The 20,553-nt window shown below is 40.0% G+C and overlaps 1 protein-coding gene across 2 annotated transcripts in view; it reads right to left on the bottom strand.

The window, feature by feature from the left end:
- Nucleotides 1–20,553, bottom strand: part of srrm3 (serine/arginine repetitive matrix 3) — a 73,256-nt gene that overhangs the window by 31,573 nt on the left and 21,130 nt on the right. For both annotated transcript variants that reach the window (XM_067607486.1, XM_067607485.1), the window contains exon 2: nt 3,231–3,538. In XM_067607486.1, coding sequence (XP_067463587.1) covers nt 3,231–3,538 — 308 coding nt within the window. The remainder of the gene's footprint in view (nt 1–3,230; nt 3,539–20,553) is intronic.

Raw genomic sequence — 20,553 nt, 5'->3', positions numbered from 1 at the left:
ACCATAAAAACTGAATATCTGACTCCTTAGGGGGTCTTTTCGTAAAAGCAAACGCTGAAGACTTTTTTAGGGAACCAAAATGTTACAATTAACTTTCATGAACTGAAACGCACACTTAAATAGCAGCAGCTACGCCTATATTCTGTGAATCTGGGCCATGGTTACACCATAGTTACTTTACCTAACCAACGTTGTTGCCGTGGTAGCAACTTGTCAATCGCAAGGTAGCCACACTTTAAAGCATACCCTGCTTTATCATCTATTTTACTGTAAATGGGACCATAATTTGCAAAATGAACATCATGCTGTATTGAAGAAGTCTTTTAAACTGGCGATTGAGACCATAAACTCATTAGGAAAGTGTTTATTGAGGTAATGAATCAAGTGAGAAGTAAAGTCATTTTCTCATAGACTTCCATACAATCAGACTTCTTTTTGGAGCCAGTGGAGTTGCCCCCTGCTGGCTATTAGGGAGAATGCAGGTTTAAGTTATTTCCACATTGGCTTCACTTTTCAGACGTGAAGCTACCCGCTTTAGTGTAATCTATCTCCACCTTTAAAAAAAAAAACCCAACAGGAGCACTGATTTAATTCATACCGTAAAATGGTACGATCAGTGGGGGAAGGTAATGACAGAGGCTTGGTGATATCATAGTAGGTATAACTGATTTTATTAGAAAGATTAAACAGTGTTCAAGTCACCTCTCGTATCAAGCTTTGATAATTAGCTTCCCCTTTATTCAATTAAATCACCCCTCCCTAATCTATTAAGGATTAGCTAGCTTTCTATAAATGACGAATGTGATGTGAATAAAATGTCACGAGGTATCAGTGGGAAAGTGAGCTTCACAGAACTCAGCATTAATTACAGTCTCAGCTAGCCTGGAGTTTGCCTGCGAGCTGTGGTTATTCAAGCAGCATTGTGTGTGTGTGTGTGTGTGTGTGTGTGTGTGTGTGTGTGTGTGTGTGTGTGCGCAGATCAGCCTGAGAGAAGCCCCAGGATTGTAGATTTGAGCCGACTGCAGTCACCATAGCGTTAGTATGCAATGAGCTCTTCCTAACTTTGTGCTGGAGGACACGTATCATGCTAATGAAACAGACTAAGCCGGGCTGGCCTGTGTTCTTCCTTGACTGTCTCTATGGCAACCTCACTAATAACCATTACTTGAGGATAAGGCCGTTAATGCAAAGTTCAAGTGTTGGCTGCAAATATGCAGCAACGTCAGGGATGAGTAATGGTGCATTGGTGACACGCACAAGATTGTGAAGCATAAAAGGTTGCTGCTGATGTATGAATCTGCATGTATCTCCATGTATGAACCCTGGAAATAGTGTTTGTGTATTTGTGTGCATGTGTAGCATTTTCATCTGTGAGGTGAAATGTGTGTCGCTGATGCAGATGAAGCTACATGGTGCAATGTTGGTTCTAGGGATTACTAGGATTTGTCGTTCCTACCTGCTCCAGTGGTGGAAGGAGTATTCAAATCCTTTACTTTAATACAGAAATGTAAAAATACAATGAAAATCCTACTTCAAAATATAGTTAAAGTATTAAAGTAAAAGCACTTGTATGGTCCCTCTGACTGATGTATTATTATATATGACAGTTCTGATACACAAATACACCTTTAGGAATTTTTCTCTAATCTTTGATTTTTGGTGAAATATTGGATCATTTGAACATTTATGGAAATGAAACCATGTGAGGAGTTTAGAGGGAAAAATCACTATTTGATGGAGCTGTTAACAACTCATAGACATCTGAAATGTGACCCCGACTACACACTGCTTTATGTAAGACGTCAAAAGCCAAAAAGGTTGGAAACCACTGGTTTCATCTTTAACAATGTGTTGTATTCTAAAAGCTTGTTATATTATCTATTGTGTCAAATCTTCATCTGAAAAGAAACTAAAGCTGTGAAATAAATGTAGTGGAGTAGAAAGTACAATATTCTTCTTTGAATAGTGTATTGTATAGTAGTGGGGTGGAAGTGTAAAGCAGCATAAAAGTACCTCAAAACTGTACTTAAGTACAGTACTCGAGTAAATAGTTACTTCCCACCAGTGCCTGCTCAAACCAGTAAGTAATTTTCATGCTTTTGCCAAACTATGCACACATGAAGAGAATTTATTCAAAAGCTTGAATTCATAAGATATGTAGACTTATTTTTAATCACAACGTTTCTGCATCCACTTCTTTCTCACAGTTTCAAAGGCCGTATTCCCAGCACACCATGGTTCCTGATCCGGTTAAATCCCACTGTTGGCTAGGGGATGGTGTAGAAACCTTTGTGTCACCTCTGGTACATGTAGTTTCCCAGCCTGCTTCTCTGCAAGCAGCCAACCAGCAAGCAGGAGTCACCGGAGCAGTGACAACATGATCCTTCACTGAGTTGCTGATTGTGAACACTGCCAATTATGTTAAATGGGGGACACCTGAACAAGCAGGAAGCACCCAGGTCTCTGCCAAAAAGGTCCCCGAAGTGTCCTGATGGTTCTCTCTGACTCTTCACCTAATATTGAACTGTTTCTTATTCTGGGAAACAATTATCTTAGGACCAGAGCATCACACTGACCTAATGTGCTATCTTCCAACCAAATGTATTTAATATACTCAGTTGTGGCCTTCCTATACCACCCACATGAGGACATTAAGTTTAATTTGTGGCAGATTTGTTCCTCACTGCTCTCTCCATCACATAATTATACGAGCATCATACAAGAATGCACTGCTTTGAAAGGGAAGGGAAAAAAAAGACAGCTACCACAACTGATTCCAACCCATTTCCATACCATGCTGCTCCGAAGGGCCCAAACACAGCTGCTATGCACCATTTCTTAACAAAAACACCCCCCTTACACACACCCTACACCCCTCTGCAGGGGCTTGTTTTTTTCTTCTTCCCAATATTGCAATGAAAATGACTTTTGGCAGGCAACAGATTTTGAATGTAATGTTTCGGTGCAGCTTGTGAACTCTACACCCCTACAGGTATATACCTGTCAATGTCAAGTTCTCTATTACACCGAGAAAGCTTTCATGGCTTGCACTCCAACCAGCTCCCCAATAACTGAATTGTAAAGAAAAGATAAACAACTACCATTCCTCTGAAAACAATAATGATAGTTGACTTCAAACACCCAGTGCAACTGGAGTGCTTACTAGCTTGTTGAAACAATATTTATTCAGTGCACCTTAGAGGTTTTTGGGCTCATCCCATCTCACTTACCCCTGCTCTTCCATCATCTCTTGGAGCTCCATACATTTAAGCTCAACCCTCCTCTTCCTCTCATGGTCCAGGATCTCTCTGTATGGCTTTTTCACCAGGACTGGCTCCACTTTGGGCTCCTCGTCCTCCTCTGTATCTGGCTGTCCTTCTTCAGTTTTAGCTTGTAGGACTGTGGTCGGCGTTGGCGTTGGCCCTCCTGATCCTGCAGCTGTTCCTGCTCCTGCTCCAGGGACCACCGGCTGGGCCATCCCGTTTGCACCATCCTTAGGAGATGGCACCCTCGCCGCATCGTACATGATGACTGTACTCTGTGGAGACACAGATGATGAAGAGAAATTGTCAGCTGAACACTAGGCAGTCCAATGAATTTTGGCAGTCTCATTTCATGTTAATGATTTAACGTCCAATTTTTCCAAGAACCCTCATTGGGGAGGATTTTGGTTGTCAGTTTAGTACTCAGTTCTATGCACTGCTTATAGTAGTGAGAGTGAGTTATTCTTATACACAAGGAACACATTTAGTAAAATAAAATAGAAATGTAGGATATTTTTCATCTTGAAGACTGAGTAGAATCCCATGAAGGACTCTTTATAGTCCCTGGACTCCCGTTTAACAACCACAAAGCTGCCAACAGACTACAAATCTTTCCACTCATACACACCCACATTTTGTCTGTACAAAACTGTATTTGGACGGACAGCAAGCCACAAACAGTTAGATACTAGACAATACACACCGAAAGGTGAGCCGTTTGTGATTTGATGTTAATATCTCTGGACAGGCTGCAGCGTTTCTGCCTGAGCTGAGCAGTACTCTTTGCAAACACACATACACATCATCATACTGTATACACGCGCACACACACACTTTGGATCATGAGTACATTTAGACATGCATTGCTAGCGACAGCGCTGGCAGCAATGTCTGCTCCATGAGTCAACAGCCCAGTAGCGCCCACAGGCAGGTTAGGGGGGAGACAGTGAGAGTTGAATTCCTCTGTAAAACTCTCTCATCTCCTGGACCAAATTGAAGCTGTATACCGTGCATACATCATGACAGTGAAAGGAGGATGTGAGTGTTAGATACTAAGCAGCTTAACAACACAGACTGGGAGACAACAGTAAAGAGTGTGGGAAGTGTTCATCTTTAAAACTGTATCAACCCTGAATGCATTCTTCGTTTTTGACTTTTTTGACTTTTCAGTTTCTGGCTCGTTTGCTGATGAAATGATGAGGTTGACATTTTGGTGAATAAAAAGTCATCTTGTACAAGTGCTGCATGGACTGGGCTCTGATTAAGATGAATTGTCCTGTTAGGGCCAGCGTGAAACATGCGGGAAAAGAGGAAGGCCTTCACGTGCCCAGGAGCCTCGGCTGCCCAGCACCCCTCCTCTCCCTCTACAACTAATGGCTTCATTTTTCACCGAGGAGCCAAACGAGCCCAGCTGAGGCACTTCATCACTGTCGCACATAGCAAACCCAAGACAGGACGACACTGAGGCTGGACGGACAAACTTGCAGGACCACAGGCACATCTTATCCCTACTTATTTTATCTGACTATTGTGAGTGTGTAAGCAGCTTGTGCCATGCAGGCAGGCGGTTCTCTCTATTTGAGCTGGTTTCTGGAAGTCTTTGACTGGTTAATAGTGATATGCTTGTTTTTGAAGTGCTGCTTGCTGGTAAACGAGCCATGGATCCGTGCGTAGCGACACGGCTCTCGGCTGACAGAACAGGTGGCAGGACAGCAGGAGGCATCGTCACTGAATCTATTATACAGTAAATCAGCACTTGATATTCCGTGACAGCAGTCTCTCATCTGCACACGCTCATCACAAAGCAACACTGTAGAAGATTCCAGGGAGAAAGGCTCTCATCGATCAAAACAGACTTGAAATGACATTCAGGTAGACAGGAACACCACAAAGGCTTCCGGTATGAGCTTGGAATGAAGTAAATTTATACAACCTTGTTTTCTATTAATTAAGTCAGAATGTCAGAGCGGAAACATGATTCTTCCTGCTTCTTGACATTCCAGTTTGTTTTAATTAAACCAGCTGGTCAGTGGCTGTGAAAGCTTGAGCTGGACTGCTTAGGTCTGGATCTTTTAGCCAGAGGGGAGAACCACGGCTAATCACATTTGTGCCGGACATCATGTCTTGGCCACTGGGTCACTCCAGGTAAAAAAACCCCCGCAATTTTCACCATGTGCACCCTTCCCAACATGAGAGGCCGTTTCAAATTCAGCTGTACCAAGCTTAAACAAAATGAAGATATCATCGGGAAATCTGTGGGCAAGGACCCTCCCATCTCAAATGAAATTCTCCACAACACCAGATGTGGGAGTCCAAAGCTGCAGGCCAAGCCTCAGTCTGTGTTAAATCCATGCTGTAACTATAGAGCCGTCTCATTATACTAATGCATCATTCCGCTGCCTTTCCTTTTGTTCCCAAGGGGAAGGGGGAGGGACGCAAAAAATCTGTTCTCTTTCAAGTTAAAACAACTAAATCATTTAATTGTGTAATGAAAAAAATCAGAGCAGAAAGGGAGACTTGTCAGCGAGCTGATAAGGCAGCAGAGCACACACTTTAATTGTGTGCGAGTCCTCTACAGGGACTGAAGGTTATCTTTAGCTACTGTATTAATGGTGGTGCCAACCTCCTCTGCTATTATTGCAAGGGCGTGTTAGACTGTCACATCCCAACAAACACTGTTTGTAATTAGTCATTATGCCCAGTGAAGTTGTCCTGCCGCATGCACTGAGTGTCACCATCAGTTATAATATGTACTTGAACATTCAATATTCCATTTTGAAGCAATGACACTAATGGCCGTTAGAAATAAAAGAGCCATCACCTCGTTCCTTCTCTCCGTCGATTGAGTGAAGATGGTTCCAGTTGTCTGTTCTTAACCTTTGCCCGTGGTTTCCTACACTGTCTGCTTGATTGGATGCTGCTGCTGTGTCGGCACTGCAGCCTGTGTTCTGCTGACATCTCACCTTATACAACAAAACAAGCCCGTAGAGTAAAATAACACCCAGTCAGAGTGAATGCGCCCTAACTAAATGTTGAAGGTTTGCTGTTATTTCCATACGAGCATCATGATCTCTTAAATACATGGTTTCTGGTAGCCCACACATGGCTGACTCATCTGATACATACAGTAGATGGATTGCGCACTTAAAGCTCAATTAATAAGGATAACATTCACCGTGGCCACACAGTGAAAAAATCTTAGTGTCATTAGGAATCTAATGTTGCATTAGGCTAATGAGACATTAGAGAGGGGATTGCCTGGACTTGAGCCACAGTGTGATTATAGTGATTTTTATTTCCTTTTTTCCATGGGGGATTTTATCTAAATATACCATTATCAAGAAGTCAGTGGCGTCATTTGTACAATACTCTGTAGTCCCTGTGAGCTGCTCTCTTTTGGGATATTTGATTATTTTGCCTGCCTACCTCTTTAGACGGATAGATTACCGGCTGAACGCCTGCATCATCAGAAGCTAATTTACACAAGGAATCAACTTCAGAGGCTCCCAAATTGGGAGAAATGAAAGCAGAAAGCAGGTCAACGATTTCCTGTTTGTAATGAAATGATTCGGTTTGTAATATAATCCATCACCAACACAAATTGTACTGATGAGAAAAACCTATTTAACATATTTACTATGACGATATTTATATTGCAATTTGTTCTCATTTTGTTTTCATTTAATTGCAGTGAAATAAACATAATTCCCAGCTATGAAATGTAGCATCATAAACCAATTACTAGTGGTAGAAAGTGGTAGAAAGTAAATTTACTTGGAGGAAATGGGGCACCTTGTTTCAGTTGTGTAGAAGTTGTTAGCAGCTCTACAAAAGAGAAATTTAGCCTCTAAATTCTCTAAAGATGGTTTCATTTAAAGTCCTCCTCCACTCAAAAATGTGTTTTGCTTGTTGTTACTTCAGTTGGATGTTTGAACTTCACTATGCAGATCGATGTATGTGAAGAGTTTGACACTAGAAGGCTGTTTTCACATTCATCTGCTGAAGGGGAAAACCTAGGAGCCTGATTTATGACATCACATTATATACACTACTACATATACTGAGAACGGACTTTGCAGTGATGCATCCAGCAGTTAAACTTTTTAAATGAAATTTATTGTGTATTCATCGAGTCTGGATTTTTCAATGAGGAAGAAGGAGTCGATTTCATTTATAAAAATGTCTAATTAAGTAAATAGAAAAACCATATCAGACACAAACTATTATTCAAAGCAGAGGAGGAGCCTGACCCCTGGATTAGGAACCACTGGACAAAACTTAACTGTATACACAGTACCAGTCAAAAGTGTGGACACACCTTCCTATTCACTTGAATAAGTAAATGTGTGACTAGTACTGTATATAATGTATATAATGTAACCCTCCGCTGCAGCTTTGCAAGGAACATTCAGGGGAAACAAAAGGGGGAATTTCATACTTAACAGACTGTAACTTTGGAAGACAATGACTCGGTTTTGCTAACTCAGATTGCGGAAGCTTAATTTTAGCATCAGCTGAACTTTCATTCATTCATTTTTGCCCATAACGAGGGCTGTGGATTATGTTCCTCATCTCTCACAGTTTAGTCACGTTCCCAAGGAAATAGCTTCAGGCTCAGTATGGAAAGAAGGAAATGTTACACAACCAAGACCCATTTCCACGTGCATAGTGGCACACCAGTATTGTATTGAGACAGACCTGAACGTATCCTTTTAAATGCTACTTGTGTATTGATGCATCAAACAATCTAATAATATCAAACTGTATATGATAATATATCACGGGACGTTTTTCTGTGGAACCTGATACTTCAAGTGTATTTTGTTGAAAATACTTTTGTAACTGTACTTAAGTAGGATTTGAAAGAAGATTTTTATTTGTAATAGAATATTTTTAATTAATAATATTTAGTGGTATTTTTACAGAAGTAAAGGATCTGAGTACTTTCTCCACCACTGCCAATTATAAGATGAAACATTGTAACTAGGTATCAACTATCAATACTTATAACTATCAATACAATCACTGTCAATGGTATCGAGGGGGGAAGAGTTTAGCAATGTACTACCGTATTGTGGAAAACATGCAGCTGAGTCTTTATACAGTATGTTTTCACAGTGCAGTTTTTTACACAGTGAGTATATGCAGCAGAGCACTTTCAGTACATAACATATGTATGGCCATCTGCACATTCAGTCTTGATAGACCTGTTAGTGTAAATACTGCAGATACAGCATTGGGAGAGAGAGAAAAGATTCAGTCTGTGATTTTTTCATTCTAAAAAATATTCTTTGCAGTATTTTGCAGTATTATTTTAAATGAATATTGGGTATCAGACACAAAGAGTTTAGGCTGGTGGTTGATTGCAGGCTGCTCTGTATTGATTTGTATATCAACCATTACACTGACATAACATCAATAAGGAAGGTAAAGATGTCTCTTAAAGATGGTTGCATTACTGCTGGACACTGCAACAATCCAGCTACTTTGCGGGAATAATTTTACTTCCATCTTATCTTGTTGAAAGGTTAATGGATCTGGCTTTGCAATTACAGTGTAAAAACACACAAAAACAACAGCGTGCTTCAATTTCTCTTGTGCCTAAGAAAATCTTAGACTTGTTTAAGTGAATTCCATTTCACCTGCCACACTCAGAAGAAAAAAGCAGAGAAACGGGACTGGTCTCTTTGGAGCCATTTACCTCACTTAAGGCCAGCTCTCTCTGCCTCTCTCTCCCACTCTCACCCTTTGCCCCTATATCATAGCATGCTAGGTCACTCTATGTTGTGCACAAAAGCTCCAATGATTGGATTTCACTCAGCTGTGGCTACAACTCCACCATGATTGTAGGGTGGCAGTAACAGGGGGCCCGACCTTGGTTGAGACTGGCAGAGTAGCTGACAAAACATCCTGGGTGGCTATCACTCAAACTTTTTCCTCCTTGTTGAACGAGAAATATTCGGAGTCAAAGTAGGTGTTCTGGATATACTTCACATGTCTTAGTAAGACCCAACTGTATCTGCTCTAACTGACTGTTGCCAACAGTGTTCACTAAAGTTCCCCCTCTTTCTCTGTCTCCTATCTCCCGCTCTACATCACACCTTTCCTCCAAAATAATCTGCCCTTCGGCTGGAAGCTTGTGTTTTGTTTTTATCACTTTGGCACCCAGAGGATGTGTTTAGCTCTCCCAAGGTCAGCTGTCTTCATTCCAGGCACGTTGGATTGCTGTTGGGTGCCGGAAAACAAGCAGCCTCACCTTTTTTTTCTTTTTAATCGTAGCCGGATAGAAGGTGCATACAAAATGAGCAGCAGAGGTCTGAGGAATGGTAATACAAAAGAGGGCAGAGCTAGTTGTGCACAGTGGCCTTGTTTGAAGTTTAAACAGGGGATCAAAAGTTTTGATGCCAAATTTCTCTCACTCTGCTGTATATAATGAATACGGTTGGATTTCTGTGATTAAGCATGCCACAGTGAGACATACTAAATACTATAATATCGATAAACTTTTATATTATGTCATATTATTTATTTTTATTATATATTTTACAGACAATTGAGACATATTTTCAACAAACAGCTGCCCTAGTTTGGTAAATTTATGCCCAGGCACAGCCCACTGTTTATCTGCCTTTATTAAAGAGACATTGGGTTAGAGTCATACCCACAAAAGAATGAGTAGTTTCTGTGAAATGCTTCATTTACTTTGCTGTTGGTGCTTTAGGGAGCTGTAGCACTGAGCTCATAAGAGTGCAGCTTTAGTTGAGAGAGATTTCTGCTCTATTTGGGAGAAAGAGAAGGCTAAAGCAGAGGAGGGAACAATTTCTGGAGCCTGGTTGATGTCGCTGTGTTAAAGGATTCCAGTGATAGCATTTAAAACTGCAAATGGCTCCTCTCTCAGATGCAAAGCTCTGCAAAAAACTACACTTTCATGTGTCGAGCTACTAGCAAGAACCACTTTATGCATCATTTGGAGCCAAGCAGATAACGCAAACAGGATGATAAAATGGCTCGTATCAACATACTCTGAACTAATGAGTGGTATGAGAGAGATACAGCGTGAGCCGATGATACGAGAACAATTTTGGCCTTTGGTGGAGAAACATCCTTGGCAACCTCAGAGACACAGCGTGACAGAAATAAACCAACTCATGTCCCATTTTTGACAGAGAAATACTGCGAGTTACCACAGAGGAAGACAGAGCTGCTGTCTATAATGTAACATCTGGGCTCATCCTGGCACACAGTTCAGCTGTGGGTTGACAATCCAGAGGAACACACTTTCGAACTCAGAACAGGGCTTTGAATAGTTCACCCTCCCTTGCTCCTCCGGGATCAAACTGTGCTTTTTTTAATCTCTCTTCAGCTGGTTTACGTCTGCTCCAGCTGGCTAGTGGCACAACTACAGTCACACTGCTCAAACTCATAAATGCCACTGTGTTGCCATGTGTTGTGTTGCAGGGTCTCAGGGGAGAAGCGATTAGCATAGGACTGCTTCTGATGCAATTAGTGGGGTCACTGGCAGGCGAAAGATGAACTCAGGTCTATGATTCATTTCATTTCTTAGTTGCATTTTTTTATTTACACATGTAAAAAATTTTAAAAGGGATGCAATATATAATTTGCGAGGGCATGTGAAGGAGAATTGCCTAAAAACCCTCCAGGGGCTTGATAAGTGGCATTCTCCAGGCAGCATATTACAGGACATAATTACAGCAATGTAGAATACATAATTTGAATGTATCTATCAATAAGTTTAGACATAGTAAAAACGGAGACATAGTGTAGCATAGCACACACACACACACACACACACACACACACACACACACACACACACACACACACACACACACACACAATCTTATGGTATCAGGATCTTTATGTGAATAGAAGACACTTGTGTTATCTGCAAATAATATTTTATACAGCTTGTCTGAGACATTGGGAGGTCATTAATATTTATCAAAAGTTGAGCCTTGTGGTACCCTGCAGAGTATGGGAAGAAAAGGAGAATTGGTTCTATTATAGGGTACAAACTGCTGTCTATCTTTAAGGTAACTGGTGTTAGGTCTAACTGATAGGTCTATAATGGTTGAAGACAGCTGGGTCATCAACACAGTAATAATCTTGGCTATTTTTAGTTCAAGAAGAACAATTCCCTTTTCCAATGAGAGATTGAAAATGTGAGATAGAGGTTTCACAATGTACTCATGAATGGATATCAGTAGTTTACTGTCAATGTTATCGTAACTTGGAGAAGAATCTTTTAGATTAATTAAGATCTCCCGAACCTCATCTTCTGTAACCAGTAAGAAATGAAAATGATCATTGATTAGAGAATTCATAAACTGAAGAGTCCTATGGTTGCTAGTTGCCAGAGTTGGACCAAAAGCTATTGAAATTGTTGGCAATTAATTGTGGATCAGTGATAAGACCCCCATTAACCTTAAATTCATTAGGTAACTGCTTGCATTTTTTTGTTGTTGTTGTTGTTGAGGATTAATTGTTCTCCACAGAAGGGTCATGTCATTTTTGTGTTTCGATAATTCTACATTGCAGTAGTGTTTTTTTAGCTCCTCTGATGATGTGGTTTAATTTATGTCTATAATTTTTTAAATTGGGCAAGATTAAATAGCGTTGGACTGAGAGGATATTTTTTGTACAGTCTATGTTTAGTATTCAAGGATTTCATTATGGTTCAAGTTATCTCCGGTTTAGTCAGTTTATGATGAGGTTTGGGAGACATCAGTTCAAGGGGAAAACACAGATCAGAGGCCTGAGAGATACATTCTGAAAACAAAGTAAAAGCCTTTTGCTGATCTACAGACTGAAGGATATCTGTCCATGGATACTTACTGATTGCTAATCAGAACTTTGCTATATTTGCTCCATTAAAGGTTCTCTTATATTTAGGAAATAGTGTAAATGTAGGCTTATTGTGTTCCTTGAATGTTATTAGAAAGATTGGACAATGATTAGCAATGTCCATGCACAGAACCCCTATTTTCATGTTCTTACCCAACACATTTGTAAAGATATTGTCTATCGGGGTGGCAGAAGTCTCTGTCACTCTGGTTGGTACTGCAATCATAGGATGAAAATAATGAGAGTACATTGTGTCAATAAAGTCCTTAATTTAAATTAAATGTATAATATTGACATTTAGATCATCCACAAATGTTTCCCTTATTTAGAAATAATATCAAGAACATTTGCTAAGTCAGCATTGAATACAGACAAAGTAGAGCCAGGTGGTCTATAGATACATGCAATAATGATCTGGCAGGTTTCAACAATCACAGCCTCAGCAGAAAGAGTGAAATACCTTTCAATGTCATGTCTTTCTTTATAGACCAGGCTAGGGTTGAGATATAAAGAGACACCGCCACCCATTTGGTCTTCTCTGCATCTATATATATGCTTATACTGTAGTTGTTAAATTCATACAAATCAGCATTATCTTTAGTTTCAGTTAGCCCTGTTATATTGAAAGAGAAGTCAAGGTTGGTCAGACAAAAGCATAAAGTATCATAGTTTTTTGAGGCTGTGAACATTGATATGTAGAAGGAAAAAGTCACTTTTCATTTTTTGGAGGTCAACAGAGGATTTAAATTCATTCTCACGGTAGTAATCAGATATTCCTACAGAGACTTGTTTCAGTTGAGCAAAACAGATTGTGTCAGGGTTATTATTACATAAAATGTTCGATGTTGAGGAGTCCTGAGATTCACTTTCTGATTGTTGGAAAGTATTGGAATAGTGGTCTATTGAACATGTCCATTTGCTTGATCAGTGTATGCATGTAATAAGCCAAAAACTGATGTAGGGAAGTTTTGGTAAAAGGTGTGACATTGCTTGGGTGGAGATGTTGTCATACTAGTTTGGTAGGGAGAAAAAAAATGTGTTAAAAAGTAGTCACCATATGTGTTGGGGTCCTGCTGGCACTGATTCACTCATACTGTGTGGTTTCTATCATCTGCTGAGGCTTTTGTGGTTTAACTACCAGTCTGTTGTAGTTAATGACAGCATAATTTCCTTGTCCCCTGGCCTGTTTCATTGCTGGAATGAGGTCTGCTCTCTTCTTCCATAGCAATTCAGAGAAGTCCTCATTTACATAAGTTGTAGTGTTCTTGAGGTGAGCTCTTGCCTTGGCAAGTATGAGTTCTTTGTCTTCGTACCTTAAGAATTTCACAACAATTGGTCTTGCTTTTCCAGAGTTCTGTTTCACATTTTCAGTGCAGTGGGCTCTTTCAATTTCAATTTCAATTTCAATAGACTTAAGATCAATTTTCAGTTTGTTATTGAAAAATTCTCTGACCCTCTGTTCAGTATCTGACTAAGACTTATAGCCATCATCCTGTATCATTGTTTCATCAACTCTGATTTTCTAAATAATTAATTTTGAATATGATGTCTTTGCAGAGTTCATAAACTGAGAGGACAGAGACTGCAGTTGTGATTCAAATGAACCAACTTTCGTCTCCATCTCTCTCAAGTCATCAATTTGGACTTGAGAGAATTGATGGCCGGATTTGGCCTCCTGTACCTCTTTAATGATTCCATCAGTTCTACTAGTTGTAGGTTCCAGGATCATCTCAGTGAAGGACATGAAATTCATTACTTGTCTGTTAAGCAACCACACAGAATAACTAACTACTGTTCCATCATCTCTCTCATGGTCTCCATAGAGACACAATCCTCATCATTAGTGATGTTTTTTATTACTGCTACGGGACATGCTTACCCACTGTCGTGATGGATGGATTTTCAAAACTGAAGAGATCTCCTAGGGCCTTGTCGATCCAGATTGTCCTTGTCACTTGCTTAGTGCAAACGCTGAGCAGAATTCAGAGCCAGAACATAAAACATGTTCTGTCATCAAGATGATATCCCAACTAGAGTAGTAGACGGGCATAGTTTATTAGGGTATTTTTAACATAATTCACAATTTTTAAGTTTGGACACCTCACAGTTGTTGATCTTTAGTAATACTGTATAAATGATATGGTAGTGCAACTTGTGCTTTGAAAGTGAAAATACCTGAATTACTACTTCGTATTTTATATAACACAACCATTAAGTAATACATCAAATGATTTCTTGTTTTCCATGTGTGAAGGAAACGCCTACATACATGAATGTGTCTGTTCTAAAGAATCCTTATATGATGTCTCTATAGCATTTCAAACCTCTAAATCTGCCACACAGCCACTTCAGTTACAGAATAATAGCTCTGTTGTCCCGGGAGTACAATTTACATCAAAGTGAGCAGATCTCATTAAAAGTGCTGTCTGACTTTTCCTCCCAGAGTCACGTGTGAAGAAGACAGAACTTAAGTAAGTCATAAAACAAAAAGGTCAGGCTTTTCTTTGAGATATTCCAGTATAGTCCATGTTGAGTGTATTAATGGATTCAGCGTCTATCATGTGTCCTTGCTTACTCAGCAGATACTAAAGAACTTAAGTTGCATTTCAGGTTTCATCTACTGGTTTGGCCTTTGTTCAATACAATAAGCTTCAATGTTCTTTTAGCCAACAAAGCAGTTTTTTTTCTCTGATACTACCACAGTGTGCTGTTGACAGTCTGCTGAAAATTGAACTGCAACAAAATGCTGCATGGTGTTGAAAGCCTCTCTCAAAACTCAGTTTGGAGTCTTATTGCATTTTGAGAATGAGAAGCAAAAGGGAGCGGAGGCAATACATTACCCTCTTTCTCTCTAGTGCAAGTGCAATTCAATTCCAGAAGGATAAAATGATGCTTGCACGACTTCAGTAAAACTTCTCCATGTGACTGTTCATCATACTCAGAGGGCAGCAGAAATTGGACAGTGAAATTTCAGGAAAAAAAAATCACCTTCTTTCATCCAAGGATAGAGATAAGAGCAATTTCCTCAACTGTGCCCTCTTTCCCTCCATGTTTCTTTCTCATGCTGAGAATGTCAGAGAGCCATCTGGAGATTACCCCGCCCCATGCACTCTCCATCCAAACCGACCATCCATTATAAAATTTATCAAACGTCCAGCAGACATGCGAGGTTTAAATGAGCTCATCACCACACCAGCAAGTACTTTTGGACAAATCAACATGGGCTCCAAACATCATTAATTTTATTCCATGTATTGCCCGTCTTTCGAACTCTCATTCTCCAATGGTTAAACTCTTCACAAAACCCATCAGCTACAATTATTCACCCATGAATATTTCCATGAAATTATCACGTCCTGTATGTTGAGGATCGAAATGAGCTGCAACTTCTTGCTCAGTCAGAACGGGAAAGTTTTCACAAAGGTCTCTCAGAGAGGAAAGGATGCTGGAGCACTTCTACCTTAAAACATCCATGGCACGGTCAGCTTCAAAGAAAAACCCAATTTAAAAAGTTAGTAGGACCGGCCTGCTCTGGGTATAAGGTGGCTTAAAGTGGCTTTGAGGTTCCTCCTCAAAGGCTCACTGAGGAGTCATCAGGGTGAGCAGCCCCAGAGAAATGTACACTTTGGGTTCAGCAAAGACAAACACAAATGCACTTACGTCACAGGTGGCATTTGCAGGTCAGGTTTTAGTCCATTATTTAAAAACTGCAGCGAAGAATTCTCATAATATTCCAGCGTGCTCCGCCTATTTAATCAGGCTTTAACACTGTATGCTTTGAGAGCATCAGAAGACATGGTGCTGGTACAGATGAAATATTTTTCTTATCCACTTGCCTGCTGTGTGTAGTGATTGAACCAGTCAAAGAGAGAGTTGGCTGAATAGAGTCGGTGCCTGCAGCAATCTGAAGCCAATCTCCAGACTGCTGCAGCAAAGAAATGAGGCTGTCCTCTCTTCCACCTGCCTGCGCTGCTGCTCTTTAATTGACACAGCACTCTGGAGCGCAGAGCGATCAGCTTCCTGATACAAAGTGATGCCTGTCAGTTAGCAGCAGACGTTCATTCCCTGACTGCAATCACCCCCGGACTGCAGGGACATCCCTCTGAGGCTTCTGCACTAAGAACATCCACTTCCACCCACTTTCATCCCACATAACAACGCCGACTAACAACCACCTTCGACCACTCATAGCAAAACAACAACAACAGAATTGCTCAAACTTTCCGACAATGCCCCTTTTCATTTCCCATCGGAATGTAAGTTGTCAGGAGTTTACAGAGGTGTTGTTTTCCTCGGTGCTGCCAAAGGGTTGATTCTAAATACAGGTTTGCCGCCTACACCTTTCCAGGATTGTAATCACCAGCAGCCAGCGGCCTTCAACTGCCATCACACAGCTTTATGCATAACAGAAATCATGCAGGCTGATGAGTCATGAGCTCAAACCTCTGGTTAATTACACAGGAGATTCAGGCTCTCTGTCACTTAGCTCCAGGCGAGTGAACCAAATGATGTTGTTATTAGTTCTCTACAAGGCTACACCCAGTTTTGTTTGTTTTAGTTCAAATGTTCCGACCCAAATGTTTCTGACTGATTAGTGGAAATGGAAAGAAAGCGATTCATGACATTTCTCATTTGTCAGTGCAAAATTGGCAGTTTGGAGCCATAGTGATTAGCATGATGACCTGATTATAATCAGGTAATTTCCTCCTTGACTAGAAATTCTTCATTTAGTAGAATTACTTAGTTACAAGCAGCTTAAGTTTAATCTCTGTTTGAAGTTTTAACAGTCTTACTCTGAGAAGGCACAAGGCAAAAGAAATCTTGTCGCGTTTATTGGTTTTGCTTCTCTGTTGCTTCAAAGAGCACTTTAACATCTACAATTATATCATGTAAAAGGACACACAGCTGGTTATTGAGACTCAAAGCCATTTTATGTTATAAATTATGAATTCTTCTGTTTAGATTAACCCCTTTGTACCAAAAAACCCCATGACCCCTTAAACTGTATAAAAATGCACAGTGTATCATTAAGAAAGCAACAAACCATGTATACAGAGCTGTGTTATAAATAGTGGTGAATATGAGCAGCAATTATAGTTATTTACTGAAATGGTAAAATGTTCAGGCAGCAGCCAGTCCATTTTAACTTCCTGTTATATAGTATGAGGGCTAAGTTTTTGCCATTTTACTGTTAAAATGAAAAGAATACATTTGCTGCTCATTTGTGTTCTTAACATACACTAAAAGAATAAATGTGGTTATTAAAATATGATTGTCACCTTGTTATTTTCTCTCAGAGTATCAGAATTACTGCCTTTAAAAGTCCATAGTTATCATTCTTGGACAAGAATAAGACTCGGAGTCTACAGCTATGCTAGCAGCTCTGTTTGGTACAACGGTGCTTTGAGCTAAATACTAATATCAGCATGCTAGCTTTAGCAGGTGTAATGGTTACCATGTTCACAATCTTAGTTTAGCATATTTGCCAAATACTGTAGTACTGAGTTTTGAAGGTATTTGACAAATTCAAATTTTGACCAGATGATTGAGCTACATTAAAAGTGAAAATATCACCAAAGGTATAACTGTTCATCCTGAGGGGGAACAGGTATGTCTGGCCTAAATTTCTTGACAAGACATTGTCAAGACATTTCACCAAAATGTAACACCAAAATGTCAATCTCATGCTGACACTAGAGGAAAAGTAAGGAAATCAACAAAGTTAATAGGCTTTGTCCTCTGGGGAGCATGAATGTCTGTTCAATATGTCACAGCATTCCATCCAATAGATGTTGAGATATTTTACGCTGAAGACATGTCTGTAGGTTGATGGGCACAGGTGTTACTAATAACATTAATGATGGCTCCATTCTGTTAGTACTATTCTATAAGTACAAAGCCACTAAATGGCAGCTCTCACTCATTTTGTAATTCACACCTGTGTTTCTCCTACTGTGACATGTCAGAACATCTTCCATGACAAACACATGACAGAGGACACATCCACAGTTCAATATCCTTGCAGACTATTAAGATTGTAATACTCGTAATAATCTGCTGCTGGAAAATAACATATGTCTCCAAATGGAGCACAGCCAACAATTCATTTCAGTCCTTATTAAATCTGGCATGTTGATTGAGATGCCACATTTGTATTTATAGCTGCAGCCATATGTGCTATGTCCATATGTACCACTATCTCTTGTACGGACTAATTAGATGGTTTCTTGGCCCTCTAACTCGTTTACAACCTCAAATAATATCCAGTGAAGCAGGTGGAAGTCAATGTATTTGTGTATTGTTAGATATAAAACAATGACATATCTGAATAGATACAGAAACATCAATACATCAAACACAATCCTGTTAACATTTCCAGGCTGATGTATTTAGTGTGGTCAAAAACAGTCAATGAAAGCTGACTTTTGATTAGTAAAAAAATACAAAGCTACATGATATGCATGTTAAAACATCTGGAGCCATCTCAGCACATAATGTTTTGTCATTGATTAAAACTGAACCTAGACTCATGACAGTGGTAGACCCCTACTATAGACCCTGTGTACTGTGTACTATAAAGTATATTAAATTCTCATATTGTATTGTCCTCATTGGCTGCCCAGTCATGTCACAGCGTTTATGATGGACAACAATGAACCTCCTATATGAACAGTGCTACACAGCCAGAGCTTAAAATAGTGGGAGGAAGAGGAAAGAAAAATTGGTGGTGGGTTTTAGGTTAGACAAGGGCAACCATACACCATCCATCAAAGGACAGTCTGTGAGGGTGTTGAAAAAGTGCTGCACTTGGCACCACAATCTCCAACATTTTTAAAAAAAGGAAAGAATATATCTCCCCTATATATAAAAAAGACAATCAGGAGGCCTGTAGGATTGAATACGACACTGACATGATGACAAGCAATATCCCATGACTATTGTTTATCACTGTACTAAAATTAAAACTATAACAGTAGCCATATTTATGCTTTGTGTGTGCTGCTACAGTAACTATTTATTCCCATCACCGAAATGCTATTCCTTTCATTTCAGGCATACACAAAGATCCCCCCGATGGTTGCTGTGGCCCTGCTCAGTGGGCGAATCAGACTTCATAAAAAGCATGAGCTATTGGCTTGTCCTCTGAGTCATGGCATTCACAGCTGTCAGCCAAGGGCTCTCGAGCCGTGAGCCTGCACGCAAATCAGATGCGGTTTTCTCTTCTTCCAACTCTCTAAAGACAGCTTAACACAAAAAGAGGAAAAAGAGAGAGATGAAAGCAGCTATTAAGAAGGTTAGGGCCACACTGGCTGAGGATCAGTGGGCCCACTGGCCAAAGATACAAAATTGCACAAGCACGACATACTGTATTATTGTCAGACGCTCTGGCTGCAGACGGTCCACCAGGCTGCTCCAGATAGAGAAAAAAAGAGGATGATGGAGAAGCATACTGTGTGCTAAACGAGACAAAGACCGCACTTGAGAGAGAGGAATAAAAAGAGAAGAGGTTTTTTTTATTTGAGGTTCGCTACAGAAGATGGAACAATTTAATGGGAAAGAGAGGAAAAGTAAATGCCAGCTCAGGAGAAAAAAAGCGAATCAAAAGAAGAGTAAGAACAATCGTTTCCAATGGAACACATTCAGAGAACAAGATTTATTGCTCTTTGGAGTACTGTTGGAGTTGTATTGACGGGAGCAGTTTACCCAATGCCTTTTAAAATTAAACAACAACCTTCAAAGCTGCCTCCGTGCTATAGCTAGTTAATTGGATAACAGTGAGACAAGCCAGTAAGATGGGGACAAGTGCACGCTGCTGTAGACGCTCAGCGAGTCAAGGTGAGGCTGCAACACTGACAGCCTCATACAACATCGACGAGCCACTGAAGAAAGATTTGACGGCTGCTCACTTTCTAACAAGCTGAACTTGCATTTCCGCTTAATTAGAATGGTTTCTTAGTTGGAGAGCAGAGAAGCCTGAAGAGTGGTAAGATACAATAAACTCATTAGAATGAGCACTATATGATTCATTAGGCAGACACCTTTCATCAGCACATTTTTCAGCACAAATTCATTCCTTTACCTTCTCAAAGAACCATATGTGTTTGCAACTTTGAGCTCTTTAAGTATTTAACTTTTCTGCTGACAATATTCCAATGTATCCTATACAGTTTTACATTTAGAGCAAGTTTGAAAGGAAACCAATGGAAATCTAGAATGGCTTCACATTAACATTTTTAAACCAAAGGAGCATGCTAAATGGTGACCTGTGACGTACGGTTACGTAGTGGTGATTTGTAGTAACAGTCTAAAACTCCTGGCATGATCCTTTAAATCAGTGGTTCAAGCCCGCAAGATAAATCTGAGAGGTTGCAAGATGAGGAGAGGAAAGCAGAAAACATATTTTTAATAGATAAAAGATTTTTTC

The sequence above is a fragment of the Thunnus thynnus genome, chromosome 13 (assembly GCF_963924715.1).
Source record: "Thunnus thynnus chromosome 13, fThuThy2.1, whole genome shotgun sequence".
Lineage (NCBI taxonomy): Eukaryota > Metazoa > Chordata > Actinopteri > Scombriformes > Scombridae > Thunnus > Thunnus thynnus.
This window is presented reverse-complemented; position numbering and strand designations above follow the sequence as displayed.